We start from the raw sequence: 16,345 nt of genomic DNA, 5'->3' as shown, positions 1-16,345 counted from the left end.
GCTAAATGCAAATTATCATATGAGCATTATTTTTTGACATGTTTTTATATATAAACAAAAAACAAAACCTAGTACCTTTTTGTACAACAAATTGCATTAACCAAATTATTTGAAATATAACTAGTCATGGATAATGTTTAGAACGAAATGCTCGCACTTGAACAGCACAAAAAAAAGATTTTGCACCCTTACCATCTCCCAACTTCTACTATTACAAAAATGTTTCTCAATAATTTGAGAGCAATAAGAAAAACAATCAAGACTTCAAAAAAAAAAAAATAATGATTAATGAAATTTTTATAAAAACAAATATTGCAAACAAAAACCAAACTAAGAGTTTATTGGTAATTTTTTGATACACATACATACAATATTATTGGATATGATATAACTAATAAGCAATTATATATTTGTAAACGTTGTTAAAAACACGAATTTGAAATTGTTATTTTTATATGGGAAAATTCCAAATTGATATGTCTTGCACTTAACACCTTAAACGATCAGCCACTTTATGATATCGAATATGAATATTTTTTTTTTTGTTTGAATGGTGTTTTGTTAAAACAAACTAAACTCGATAACTTTAGACTAATTTTGTACGAAATTTATAAAACGCATTGCTAATTTTTTTCTACAAAAGTTCCTAGGATTTAAAAACATTTTGTAACGACTAATAAATCAAAGTTAACCCTTTTCAACAACATAGTAAACTGTTTTTCATTTAATTCGTGGGAAAATGGTATCAAATTTCTAAAAACAAACACACTTTACATAAAGTCCTACACTGATAGAAAAACTGTTTATTTCAATATGATAGTGAGGCAACCCCATATGGTGCCAATACAATACCGCCTGTTATGGATAAAATATAAAATGATGAACAGGTATTTTTTAGCCTAATATTCTCATGTTTTCTCTGATTTAGGGGTGTGTTGGGGTGGTCCCCCAAACACTAAGCCCGGAAAATATATCAGCAAAGTGCTCTATTCTCATATATCTATATATCATTTATTTAAACCCCATATTGCCATTGGCCTCAAAATTGGATATAAAATTCATTTTCTAATCTCATTTAAACTCCCTATTGCAAAAGTCAGCAAATATGTCCGGTTCGGGGTATTGGCCCTAAAAACTATAAATATTTAGTTCCACTCTCTTTAATACCCAAATTGTCTTGGTGAGCAAGTACGTCCTATTTGGAGGTTGTTATGGTGGTGGGACGTCCCCTAGACAGATGGTTCCTAATGTTGATATCAGATAAGTGGTCGGTCTATTCCGAAATACCTTAAATTAGAGCCCCTGTTTCCATAGTCGGCAAACATGACCGGTTTGAGAGGTTGTTTTGGAGGATGGGGCGGCCACTCAGTGAGTTGACCTTGAAAATATATATCGGATTCGTGTTCCACTTTAAAAACCCTCTTATTTGAGCCCGATATTGCAATAGTCAGAAAATACTTACAATTTGGGTGGTGTAGTGGCCCCGTAGACACTTTTCCCGAATATTGCTATCAAATTTGTGCTTCACTTCCAAAGACCTTTCATTTGAGCCCATATTGCTATGATCGTAAATTTGTCTCCTTTGGGGGATGTTTTTGGTGAGAGGCAGCCCACCAAACACTTGGTCCCATATTTGGATATCAGATTCATATTCTACACTCGGTTGGGGGTTGGGGTGGTCCCCCTAACACTTGGCTGGATATCATATACGTTTTCTTATCCTAAATACCTTTCATTGATATCAGATATCAAAAAATGGAGTACCGTATTTTCATCACTGAAAATTTCAAGAAAATCGGTTCAGCCGTTTCTGAGTCTACAAAGAACACACAAACAAACAAACACACCTATAAACAAACACAAATTGATTTTTATATATAAGACATGGTTATAATGAGATGTATTGCGTATATCTTAGTTTATATATGTTTCAGTATTCTGATAAAACTTTTTCTCTTGTGCTCATTTAAATTTGCTCTCAACTTGCTTTATAATTTTGACAGGTTATTGTTAATCGGTATCGGTTAACTGGTTTTAAATTACTTTTATTTTCGAAAAATTCTTTGCAAACAAGCTGAATACATAAGCAACTATAATTGCAAAATATTTAAAAACCAAAATAAATTTTGACCACTTTTCTCCTTCGATCTTTAATAAAATTGATCAAAAATCCGTTTTTGATGCAAGAGATGCTCGATAAAAGTTGCATCAAACTATTGCCGTACAATCAACCAAATTTGTTATTAAAAACAGCAAAAATGTCAGCTAAATCAGCAAACAAAATATGCCGTTTCCAGTACAAAAATCTGCTGAAAAAATGTTTATGCAATTTTTTATGCTTGCCTTTTATTGTTTGCTTAAGTAAAGCATTTTTGAAGAATTTTTTTTCGAAATTTGTGTACGTGATTGGCATGGCCTTTAGTTTCTAAATTTAAAGAAAAAAGATTATGGAAAGTATACATTCATTCATTGGTGATTTTAAACATCCACTGAGGCACACATTAACATTTGTATTTTATTTTTATACCCTCCATCATAGGATGGGGGTATACTAATTTCGTCATTCTGTTTGTAAGACTTCGAAATATGCGTCTAAGACCCCATAAAGTATATATTGGGTTGCCCAAAAAGTAATTGCGGATTTTTCATATAGTCGGCGTTGACAAATTTATTCACAGCTTGTGACTCTGTAATTGCATTCTTTCTTCTGTCAGTTATCAGCTGTTACTTTTAGCTTGCTTTAGAAAAAGAGTGTAAAAAAAGTATATTTGATTAAAGTTCATTCTAAGATTTATTAAAAATGCATTTACTTTCTTTTAAAAAATCCGCAATTACTTTTTGGGCAACCCAATATATTCTTGATCGTCATGTCATTTTAAGATGATCTAGCCATGTCCGTACGTACGTCCGTCCGTCTGTCTGTCGAAAGCACGCTAACTTTGGTACTGTAAATGGGTTGGTATGGTTGGTATTGTAAATGGGCTAAATCGGTCCATGTTTTGATATAGCTGCCATGTAAACCGATCTTGGGTCTTGATTTCTTGAGCCTCTAGAGGGCGCAATTCTTATCCGATTTTATTGAAATTTTGCACGTAGTGTTTTGGTATTACTTCCAACAACTGCGCTAAGTGTGGTTTAAATCGGTCCATGTTTTGATATAGCTGCCATATAGACCGATCTTGGGTCTTGACTTCTTGAGCATCTAGAGGGCAAAATTCTTATCCGATTTTATTGAATTTTTGCACGTAGTGTTTTGGAATCACTTCCAACAACTGTGCTAAGCATGATTTAAATCGGTCCATAATCTGGTATAGCTGTCATATAAACCGAGTATCTCGATTTCTTGAGCCAATAGAGGGCGCAATTCTCATCCGATTTGGCTGAAATTTTGCTTGAGATGTTTTGTTATGACTTCCAATAACTGTGCTAAGTATGGCATAGAACTTGATATAGCTGCCATATAAACCGATCTGGGATCTTGACATCTTGATCCTCTAGAGGGCTCAATTCTCATCCGATTTGGCTGAAATTTTGTACAACGGCTTCTCTCATGACCTTCAATATACGTGTCTAAAATGGTTGAGCCCTACATGAGCCCCCCGAATGAACTGAAATATTACACAATGACTTCTACAATGTTCAGCATTCATTTATGGGTCGAATCGGACTATAACTTGATATAGCTCCAATAGCAAAACAGTTCTTATTCCATATTCTTTGTTTGCCTAAAAGAGATACCGCTCATAGAACCCGACAAATGGCTCGGCCGAACTTAGCACGCTCTTATTTGTTTCTTCTAAAATCCCCTTCATAATTAAGCAGCAATCTTTTTTCAGCAGTAAGACTGCTGTTCTGATATTGCAGAACTACTGCTATAATAGTAGCACTACTGCTGTAATAGCAGCAAAATTAACTACTAACAGTCAGCAGACAGTGTTGAAATTGTTTTGCAGCCTCCTCCTACTTTTAAGTTACGAAAGCACAAATTGGAATGATTTCAAGTAAAATGTGACTCAACGAATTTTAAATCATTATCCCACTTCAAGTAGAAATTTGAGCAACAATAAAATTGATCAGTACATTGAAGAGTTTACTTCTGTTGTCAGTTCTGTCTCAGAACTTCATTCTAAGAAAATTGAATTGGGCGACAAAAAATTGATATCTGATAGATAGCGTGTCCAGTAACAGGTGCAGCCCAGAATATCGCACTTTATCTAGCAAATCCAATTACTAAGTATTATTATTAAGAGGCAGGTTGAACTTGAGCAGATTTTCATTTTTATAGATAAACTTAGAGGAATTAAGCCGGGGCCAAGGGCGCATCGGGACGTTTTAAAGATTATTGGTAATCAAAACTTTCTACCTTTGGATAAATTATCTGTTTATAGTGCGTTAATAACAAATGAGACGGAAGTTCTTTTTCATTTGAAATCGTATTTCTCTATATATATATCTATCTATATATTTAGAATAATTCCGTTTGTCTCTCGTCTGTAAGGGATGATTTTGTGAATGACTTCATTGAAAACGTTCCGCAACACTGTTGTTTATTTTCGATTGATTCAAATGCTAAAAATCAAGACAGACTGGAAAATCTTACAACTTTGGATGAGGTTCTTAATATTTCCACATATATAAAAAATAAGAAATCGTCCGGTATTGATACTATTTCTAATTTTCTTATTCGTAAACTTCCAACTTAAGCATTTGAATATTTAGCAATCATATTTAATAACTGCATTTCCAACGGGTATTTTCCAGATACTAGGAAAACTTCTAAGATAATTCCAATTCAGAAAAAAGCCAATAGTGACGAGATTTCCAAACTGAGATCTATATCTTTGTTGTCAAATCTTGGTAAACTTTACGTACTAAAATGGATGAAAGAGTCACTTTACTTTATATACCAAACTCACAATTCGGTTTCCAAAGAGGGCATTCCACAGTTGATGACAAAATTCACTAATGATATTGTGTTGAATTTGAAAGCAAAAAAATATACTGTTGCTGTTTTTTTTTTTTACGTTGAAAAGGCTTTTGATCATGCCTCTAATTATGGTGTATTGACTAAAATGATAAGGATTGGGATTAGTCCTTAGGTTGTACAACTTTTCAAAAGCTTTATTTCAACAATCAGCTGTCGGTTTTTGCAAATGTAAATTGTGGTGTTCCGCAGGGACCTCTTTTAGCACCACATTTGTATAAAATTTTTATATGTGATTTCCCCTACAACTCGAAACATTCAACTGGTATTTTGTAAGCGGATGATTCTCTATTTTACACAACGAATCGCCAGAATGAGCTTTTGTCCAAATCTCGCAATACCTCCATAAGTTTAAACTATTTGATGTTAAATGGGGTATAAGAATAAATACTTCAAAGTGCGAAGCCATTTACATAAGAAGTGCATGCGCTTTGTTGTACTCGAGAGTAAATCCTTGAAGCTATTTTAAATGCCATTGAATTTCCATTTAAGGATACACTTAAATATTTGGGGTGTAGAGTTTAACAAACTTTTTATACAATATACACGCAAGAAAGGTCCGAAATAAGGCCAAGGGAATTTTCGCATCATTTCAAAAAATTTTTTGTAACAAATCTTTGCAGTAAATACAAAATTATGTTTGTACAATACTTGTATTAGGCCTGTTATCTTATATGGTTTTCCAGTTTGGTTCAGTATATCCCCCACTGTCATGGAGGAGCTTAAGATTTTTGAGCGGAAATTTTTGAGAATTTGCTTAGGAAAGAATTTTAAACGCATAAACAGAAGATATTCAAATAATTTCTTTTTTTGAATTCCAAGTTAAAGCGGCTTTCTTCCTATATCTGTGCTATTTTAAAAAAGTTCAAAAGTTAAGATTAAGGCTTCATGAGAATTCTCATATGATTGGAGCTATGAACTGTCATGCGAACATTGATTGGTCTAATACTCAGTATTTAACTCCCTTTGGATATATTAACGAGCCTGAGTCGGGAATTATCGCTTTTTACGAGAAGGCACTAGCCGGCACCCACCGTGGTAGCTACATCTTAACTTACTTTTTTAATTTTTATTATTATTTTAGCTTTAAGTTCAAACGCTAAATTAAGATTTTTCTATTAAATGTAGTAGTCTCGCGGGCATGGACGTCGATTGTACAAATGTCTTGTATCCATATACATTTAACCATTTATGCTAAAGCAAGGTGCTGAATAAACTTACTATGTTATAACGATAATACATTATAGTAATAAGTTTTCTTTGTTATGTTTCTAATTTTCTTTCAAGTTTCAATAAATGTAAACTTAGATGTTCTACACTCAGAGAAATTAGTCTGCTGATATCAGCTAACATTGTCTGGTGATATTAAATTAAAAATTTTAAACTTTTGAATTTAAAAAAAAAAAAAATTGAAATTCTAAACAACAATTGAGGCATTTGTTATATTGGGTTGCCCAAAAAGTAATTGCGGATTTTTCATATAGTCGGCGTTGACAAATTTTTTCACAGCTTGTGACTCTGTAATTGCATTCTTTCTTCTGTCAGTTATCAGATGCTACTTCTAGCTTGCTTTAGAAAAAAAGTGTAAAAAAAGTATATTTGATTAAAGTTCATTCTAAGTTTTATTAAAAATGCATTTACTTTCTTTTAAAAAATCCGCAATTACTTTTTGGGCAACTCAATATATACATAAAAAAACTTTTTTGCTTAAAAGCATCAATATAAAATTAGTAGTTATTTTGTCTGGTGTTATTTGAAATTGTAAAATTGAAAGATAGATGGAATATAAGTTTTGTTGGCATTTTTGGGCTTTTTTAAACTGTTTATCGTTTAAAACAAAAGACAATGCCGTTTTAGCAACAAATTGCTGCTTTCCCTTTTTTAGCTGACTTTTTGTTGTTGCTACTAACAAATTTCTTTGAGTGTAGCGGCAAACGTAAGTGTTATATAAAACTTGCTCTCGTAGCAAAAATTCTGCTGACTAATAGGGTTTAATAGAAATCTTTTCTATTTTAACACATTTCACTACTTAGGAAATTTTGAATTTTTTGTAAACATGGAATCGTTTTTCGTATTTAACACTTAAAGAAATTATTATTCGGAAAATCTTTTCACTTTAAAAAGATTTTCTTGGAAGAAAATCAAAAGTAAATAGTTAACATTTCGTAAAAAATATTTCACTGTGAGCAAATTTACGGTCAAAGCCTGCAAAGCTAATAAATTTCTAAGAGAATCAACTCAGAGTGGGATAGAATCAAAAACTAGTAATTTTTCATTAAAAATTTGAAAGTCCAGATCCCCCATATGGGCATATGATTTCTTTAATCCAAATGTAAGTGTAATATAATTAGGGGCAGTATTTATTTTTGGGTCACTTTTCCTGTGCCAATAGGGGAGAAAAGGCGAATTTTTGAAAACGAAAATTCAAATTATAAAAATTTTAAGAAAAAACGAATAGAGATATCTCAATAATTTTGAGTTTTGCAGATAAATGTGTCCTTAAAAATCCCAAAACAAATATTACCGGAAATTTTTCACAGTAATACCTAAAAGATAGTTTCCAAATAAGAAGATTTTAGTAAATTTTCTAAAGGCTACAAATATTTCTTGCTCCAAAAAATGTTCTGATGCGAAGACATATGGATTAAAAAAATCATAAGCCCAAAGGGGTCATTTGGGCTTTGCGTTTACTCAATGGGTAATTACAATTTTTTAATAAAAAAATACCTATTTTGAAGTTTATGTAGCAACCGTTTATATTGACTTATATTTTTTTCAAAAATTAAATGTAGAATATCCCCAAAACCAGTAGACAAGCAGATTTTTTTGTAAGGATTTTTGAGCACTGTCCAGCAAAAAAGTTTAGGAAATAGCACAACAAATGAAGATTTGGCAGCCCAAACAAATTTTCGGAATACGGAGGTTACTAAATTTTAAGGCCCTGCCAAGAACCGCTCAGACCACCTAGAGCCTTCATCCATATCGGATGGAAGATATATACGGATACTATATCTTAAACTAAACTGATTTTGATAAAACTATGCGCACATGTTGGAACATTAAACAGAACACCTTGTGCAAATTTTGTAAAGATCGATTCAAAATTGTGGCTACTACAGCCTTAAAAGCCCATATCGAAAGGAATATTTATATAGGAGCTATATCTAAGTTTGAACCGATTTTGCGCAAAACCAATTGCGTTCGTCCTTGGACTAAAAAGTGACTTGTGCAAAATTTTACGATAATCGAACAACAAATGCGACCTGTACCTTGATCACAAGAATATCGAATATCGCAAGAAAACGAAAAAAAAATTTGAAGAAAAATTTTGAAAAGAAATTTACTTGGTTTCTACGGATAAACTTTTTAGAATTGTATGTTGTTTATGTTTTTGCTATATGATTTTAAAAAAATCGACCCGGTCAAATATACATATATATCTTTCATCCGATATATGCTTTTATGGTTGTGGTAGCCACATTTTTTAGTCCGAGCATTATCCAATTTGGTAAAAGATATTTGATGTCTAATTACTCGTACGTCTGCCAAATTACATAAAAATCGGTTCAGATTGAGATAAAGCTTCCTTATATATCTTTCATCCGATTGTGCTTTTTTTTTGTTGTGGTAGCCTCATTTTTAGTCCGAACTTTTCCAAATTTGTGAAAAGAAGTACTGTTTGATCTCTCTCAATAGTTCTGCCAAATATCATTAAAATCGGTTCAGATGTAGTTATAGCTCCCATGCATATTTTTAGTCCGATATTCACTTTTATGCCTGCAGTAGCTACAATTTAGGTCCGGTTATTACCAAATTTGGTAAGAGATGCTATTTATTTATAATGTATCAATACGTCGCCAGCATAAGGAGGGGATAACCACCGCTGAACATATACATATGTATGTATATTAGTAAAATCCGATTTTCATTCAAATGATTTGCAGCATCAAGTATTTGTCAAAAAATTTAGAAAATTTGTTGATATTGCATAATGAAGAAAGAAAGTTCTAACAAAGGCAGAGGGACCCTGGTAGACTTTGCCACTTATATGGGAGGGACATGAAGGAGGAACAGCGCCTTGCTTAATATGTTCCATACATAACTCCGTTGACATCATCATATGACCCGCCGCAAGAGACTTCTTTACCTTCTTTAATCTCAAAGGTAATGAGGATCCTCCTTCTTATATCTTCTGAGTTTTAGATCGTGTAGTTAGAAGAAGATTTTTCAATTCTAACTCAAAGAATACATTCGAATGGAACATTCTTGAGCAGAGATATATTATCACACCAAAATTGGTATCAGCATCAGATACCAATGTAATTGAAGTAACAATAACAAACCGATTGCAAATCAAGCCCGACAAGGCAAGTTATGCGACGCCAAAGGCCTACAGACCTTTAGGCCTTACGAACTTTTTACTCAAAACCATAGAAAATATTGTGGACATTGTTGCCACTCAAGAAAATTATTTCCTACCAAATTTAAGAAAAATCCTACCAAATCCGACCAAAACCCACCAAATGTTCTACAAGTCAGGAATGCGGTATATGTTTTTATACCCGCCACCGAAAAGTTGCCCATTTTGCCATTCCATTTGCAAAACATCCATTTATACATTTTCAATCCTACAATGTATATAAACTAGATCGTCGTTATATTCATAGACGATCTATACATGTATGTCCATCTGTTTGTGGAAATCACTCTACAGCTTGATGCCCTATGTCTTGATACAGCACAATTTCCTGATAAGAAAACTTGAGTTTATAAAAATTTTAATTTTTCACGATTTCAATGAACAACCGTGCCGCGTTTGGAAGAAGCGATCTACCAGTTTCAGGGGTTGAGCCAAGAAATAAGCTTTTACTACCCATTTTTGCCGTTACAGTGAGTTCCATGGACCGCACAACATCTAAGAATGGACCAGGCTTACAGAGGTTTGTGGGAGTTGATATCATCCATTTTGTCTTATCACCATTTACTGCCAAACCCATTTCCGTTGGTTCTCTTTCGATACTTTCAAAGGTTGCAATTGCTTCTTCTGATCACCGACCTATAATATCGATGCCGTCGGCACAGGCGAGAATCATATTTTCTCATATGAGTAGTATGCCATGCCTATTCACACGTGAATCTCGTATAATCTTCTGTAGCAGGATATTAAAGAGATCAAAGAATATATTGTCTCCTTGTCTGAAACCCCGTTTGATATTGAACCGTTCAGAGTGGTTCTTTCTTATTTTAATTGAGGAGCGTGTATCAGCAAGCATCATCCTGCAAAGTCCTATCTGTTTTGCAGGGATACTTGACATAACTTTGAACGTATATGGCTGTCGAAGGCGGCTTTGTAGTCAACGAAAATTTGGTAGGTAATGATTTGCCTTCTCGGGTTTTTTCCAGGATTTGGCGACGAGTAAATATTTGGTCTAGGGTGAATTTACCAGATCTAAAGCCACCCTAATAGGAACCAAAATATTTCGTTAGACTTAAATCTTTCACACAGTTCGCTCGATAGTATCTTGTAGTTGGCCCATATCATCTTGTTCCCTTTCTTGTGTACGGGACATAGTATGCTGAGGTTTCAGTCATCGAGTATGGGTACTTCTAACCAAATTGCGCAGACGAGCTGATGCTTATGCCTATGTGTCGCTCGGGTCTTAAATAATTGAGCTAGCAACCCATCGGCTCCTGCTGGCTTTTTGTTTTTCAGCAGGTTTACTGCTACGTGGATCTCGTTTTGACTAGGTGGTACACATTCAACACCATCGTCAGGGTTTGGTTCTGCGGAATACTCACGACCAACATCATCGGATACCAGCAACTGGGAAAAGTGTTCTTTTCGTATCTTTGTCACACTATATGTATCATAGCTAGTTCGTATACTGCACCCTCTCTATAAAGAGTGTGGCCATTCAAGGTGCAGATACGCAAATCATGGTCCTTAAAACGTTTGCGGGGGTCGTCAATATAGGGGGAATCGTTTATCAATCTTCTTCATTTTTTCATAGTAATTTCTTGAAGTTTTCCGGGTGATGAGCTACTAACCCGACATCCCAACGCATCTTTTTATCGTTCTACAGGTGAACTCGTGGCACATTTTAGCTCACTACCTTTAACGGATGTTCTCAGATATCACTTATTGCTGTCCGACTCAAGTTTAATCTCAAAGGTATTGAGGATCCTCCTTCTTATAGCTGAGTCCGGCACATAGTGTTGCCCCGGTGGGCAAAAATGCAAAAATCGAAAATGAAAATTGATATTAATATTTTTTACTAATCGTTTAAAAAACTCTTCAAATAAGGAGATTAAAAAAATAACATTGGATTATTTTTAAAAAATTGGAAATAGGGTTAAATCCCCCTTAGGGTTAAATCCCCTTAAAATTCTACTATAGTCATAAACATAAATTACATAAACACCGGAAATCAGTAAAATGGAAAGTACAAATCAGGGACAAAGTCGTAAGTTAAAGTAAACTCCTTCTATTGGCATAAGAACTCAAATCAAGATATTGGTTCAATCGGAGCTACAGCAGCTTATAGACCTATTTGGACTATACTTGTGGTAGTTGTTGAGACTTTTATCAGGTGTTATCATGAACAATTTCAGACAAATCGGGTAATAATTGCGAACTCTGGAGGCTCAAGAAGTAAAATCGGGAGATCGGTTTATTTTGGAGTTACATCAGGTTATAGACCGATTTGTACCATACTCCACTTTTTTCTATATTACACTTAAATATACCTCTGTGCAAAATTTTAGAGCTATATGTAAACTCTAACGATTTTTGTCCAACGAATACACAAAGAGAACACACAGTGCGGCGTGCCGCAGTGCGACACCTCATTGCAGAGAAGTTTTTACATGACGTTGTACTTCACAAATGTCGACAGCATTAGGAGGGGATAACCACCGCCGATATTTTTTCTGATGTTCTTGCAAGTATGGAGCTGTATTCAAATCTGAACCGATTTGAATGAGATTTAATAGAAGTATTCAGATGAATTAAAGACTACCAAATTTCTTGCAAATCGGTTAAAAATTAGGGCAACTACGACCATTTAATTGGAAATCGAGCGATATACATATATGGAAACTATATCTAATTCTGCACCGAATTTCATCCAAATTCATAGCGCTTGTCCCTATGCTGAAAAACGATATGGGTCGTGATGATTGGATAACAAATGTGACCTGTACCTTGATTACAAACGTACACTCTGATTCGTAATGTCCATTTGTCTGTCCTCGTGCATTTGTGTACAAGGTACAGGTTGCAAATTTCATTCGGCCATGGCACATGCATTTTTTGTTTTGCCTATACTCAACCAAATTTGTTATTCAATATAGCAAACATGTTTCCTACAACAGCAGTTTTTGTCTGCTGGAAATGAGAAAGCAGACATTACTTCTGCTATAGAAAACATAGGACTGCAGTATAAGCAAATATTTCGGTCAGATAAATCAGCGAACAAAATCTGCTTTTTTAAGTACAAAAATCTGATGAAAAAAATGATCGCCTGAAACCATCTGATGCACTGAATTTAATGCTACATTTTATGCACCTGGACATTGTTTCTAGACAAATTGCAGCGACCACTGCCGTGAGGTTAAGGGAGCTTCTCATTGGTCATGTGGCGGCTACGGACACTGTTTTATCCTTGATACAATATCCGATGTTCCAGGCAGTGTGGATTACACATTGCCTGAGCCGCTTTTTGATAAAAATTACTATAACACTATTCCCTGGTAACAGAAGTTATATAGACTTCTATACGGATGGTTCCAAACTAAACGACCTGGTGGGCTGTGAGGTGTTCTCTAAAGATCTAGAACGGGTCACTGCAGTGTTTATCAAGCGGAGATTCTTGCAATTAAGGAAGTGGTGGAATGGCTAAGATATAATGTCATTACGACTATTGGCATAAATGTCTTCTCAGATAGCCAGGCAGCCATTAAATCCCTGGAGAACGTATTTCTGAACACAAAAACCGCCCTCGACTGTCGCAGATCTCTTAGCGTTCAACATTCAGCTGTTCTGGGTGCCGGGCCACAGAGATATCCCAGTGAACTGTAAAGCGGACGAGCTACCCTACACATTCCAGGGATACTAGAATCTGGAAAACTATGAAAACATAGTTTTCAGGACCAGGCCCGAAGGGCAACGAATGATAGATGGTCACAAAGAGATGACTAGAACAGACGTCTCAGTCATTGTTTCCGTCATGACAGGCCATTGTCTAGTTGGAAAACATGCTGACACACTGAAGGTTGCCAGCAACGACTTTTTCAGAAGCTGTAGGGACATCGAAGAAGAAGAGACTATAGAACAGCTTCTGTGTGTATGTCTCGCACTAGCAGTTGGAAGGAGTTCCACTTTAGGTTCTCATTTCTTTGAGAACCTGTCTGATTTAGCGGATTTGGACATTCACAAGTTATTGGGCTTTTTAAAGTGATCTGGATGGTTCAACGGTAAGAACTAAAAAGCATCTTCCTTCTTCTGTTCACAATAGACGAAAACGTCTAAGTGAGTCTGATGGCAGACTGCCACTTAAACCTAACCTAACCTAAAGTAGTTCAGGATATATATAACTTAGATTATCTTTTTCGAGGTTACATTTTAGTATTTAGAGTGCACTACAAGCCGATTAATGGCTTACGTGTATGTCCACAGTGGCATAGGGCGGAATAATATCCGCACCCACTTCTTAACCTAACCTAACAAAATTAGGGGGTTGAGCTTTATATTGCAATGGATTTCTCGAAGTTATGAATTACTAATCAGTTTGGATTTCGCTTTCAATTTAAAAAGTCCAATTTTATGTATGCGATCATTTGTTTTCAGTATTTTGCTAATTCCCTCCATTTTTTATAGGACAAGGAAACATGGCGTGTTGGAATCCACTAAATATACCTGCGATTAAAACGGAACCCAGAGGTAAGAACATCCAAACAAATTGTAATATATCGAAATGTAAATTGTTGTAACCTATACCTGACATTGAGGCTTCAGTTCTTGAGTTATATCGCACACTCAGAATAATAAGTTGTCTATAATAGTAAACTAGGGTAATTTCAGAGCGAAGATCAGCACATTTCACAATTTTCGTTTGTTTTTCTTTCGAGACCAGATCAGCTGAACGTACGGCTCTTGAAGCCATCACACCTAATATGGTTAAAAAATCTTCTAGCCAAAGACGAAACTCGTCCCATAGTGGTTGGTGTGTGTTGCGAGCTCTGGCTCGCTCGAAAACAAACGAAAATAGTGAATTTAAATGATCTTCGCCTTAACAGGCAAAAAACTTGAAAACAAACTGTAACTTTGTTTACAGAAAATTGTGGAGGCTCATAGGGGATTGATTAAAAGGAGGCTCATAGAGGATTGATACATTTTTTTTAAAACATCAGTTGGAAAATTATGTCAAAAGAATGGTCGTGTCCATTAGTATATAGGGAACTTCAATATAAAGATAGCATCTTTATTTTAAAGTTTTGATCCTTGGGTCGTTAACATTGCTAAAATACTACGAATAAGGAAAACTCTTAAATTTTCGACCAATTTTTTTTTCTGTGCACACCCGTCTTGTGGCATTTAATAGATTAGTCATTGAAAAACATCGTTCATATATTCATTACTATTGTGAAGATAAGGGAGAGAGAAATTATAGCATCACCTCTTCCGACGAATAGTAGTCCGGGATCGAAATCTGTTAGCTTTAAGCTTTTGGAGTTAGCGAAACTATTTGTTTCACCAGGATATTGGAATTGCACCCTTTATGTTGTCTCTAGATGTGGAGTTATCATGTTTCTGTTGCAATACTATGCTCCAGTGGTCAATGGCAACTTGTTCAATGAATTTATTTATTTATTATTTGATTTTTCCTATACAACAAGATAAATGATTCCAGAAATACCAAAGATGAATTAATTTAATTTGAATGACAGATTTTTAATCAAAAATGTAACAGAATCAAAGAGATAAATATTCAATAAAAATGTATAACATGATAAAAATTTTAAGCCGTATCCATGTCCTGAAAAAAGTTTATAAATTAACTTTTGAATATTAGTACGTTGCTGATACTTTGTAATTCATAAGGAAGAGAGTTCCAAAACGTATTGTACTGACAAAAAATTGCCATTCCGGCACTAGGCTTTAGCATCTCAAGGGTATAATTCTTCTTCTCCTTCTAAATCTAATAAATTCGAGTCGATCAAAAAGAGTTTAAAGTTCCTGTTTGTAAATAATCTTGTGCGTAAATACTAAGCATCTCATATTCATTAGCAAGTTAAAACTTATTCTCTAAAGGGAATTTTACAATTTCTAAACACGTTACGTTCTTCTCATACCAAGTATATATTAGCTAATAAAACCATTAAATGCCACGTTTAGTTTCCTGCGGCTCAACATATCACAATTGACAAACAGCTCACAACCATATAATAGCCCTGAACCAAGAAAGGCTTAGCCAAAAGGACTTGAATACTGGGTAGAGTAAACGAGTGAGTAAGCTTCAATTCACGTAATTTTGCATAAGTTTACCCAACCACTGCACTTACGTGATCTGTCCAACTTAATGAGTTGTAAAATACCACGACCAAATTTTAAGGCAATTTTCTCCAGATTAACAAAAATTTTAGTATTAGGCAACTACAACGTTTTATTCGTATGAATAACCACACATTTTATTTATGAGGATTAATCAGTAAACCATTTGCTCTTGTCCATCTACATACACATTGAAGTCTACGGATGCTCCGGTCAGCGTCCTTCACTCAAAAGCTTAGGTAAATTTGCACGTCATCAGCATATATGAGTACCCGGCTATGGACCATTTGATGAGGAAGATCATTCGCATACATGAAGAGAAGTAGCGGGTCTATGATAGATGCCTGTGTCCTACCTTAGGTACTGACAATGGTTCAGATTTCATGTCTCCAGAATAAATCGATTTAGAACGGTTAGACAAATAAGACTCCACAAGTATGTCGGTCCGAGTTTTGTAGCTCTTCCATCTCGAATATGCTCTATCTTTGCCACTAATTGATGTTCTAATGGCCGAATTAAATCAAGGCTTAAAGTTGAAGTCTGACGCTTACTCCTAATATGAACTGTTGTGTTGTATAAAATAAGGATATTTTCCTGAAGAAATTCAAGACAACATAAATTCAACCAAACATTCCATTCCAATCAATTTCATGGTATTTCTCCTCCAAAATATTGTAGTCACGAAAAGAAAAGGTCTGATCAACCGTACGCAAACTAAAGTCATAAGACAGGAATATTGAGTCACGTTTAGAGAAACATAGCGTCGAGGCTTATGGTGATTTCGATTGTGCAAAAAAGCCCGGAAATCG

General features: G+C 34.8%; 1 protein-coding gene across 1 annotated transcript in view; it reads left to right on the top strand.

The window, feature by feature from the left end:
* The window catches only part of LOC106095578 (embryonic polarity protein dorsal), a 123,092-nt gene that overhangs the window by 84,172 nt on the left and 22,575 nt on the right, over positions 1-16,345 (top strand). Inside the window, exon 9 of the mRNA XM_059365264.1 lies at positions 13,863-13,925. Coding sequence (XP_059221247.1) covers positions 13,863-13,925 — 63 coding nt within the window. The remainder of the gene's footprint in view (positions 1-13,862; positions 13,926-16,345) is intronic.

Source organism: Stomoxys calcitrans, chromosome 3 (genome assembly GCF_963082655.1).
Source record: "Stomoxys calcitrans chromosome 3, idStoCalc2.1, whole genome shotgun sequence".
Taxonomy (NCBI): domain Eukaryota; kingdom Metazoa; phylum Arthropoda; class Insecta; order Diptera; family Muscidae; genus Stomoxys; species Stomoxys calcitrans.
This window is presented reverse-complemented; position numbering and strand designations above follow the sequence as displayed.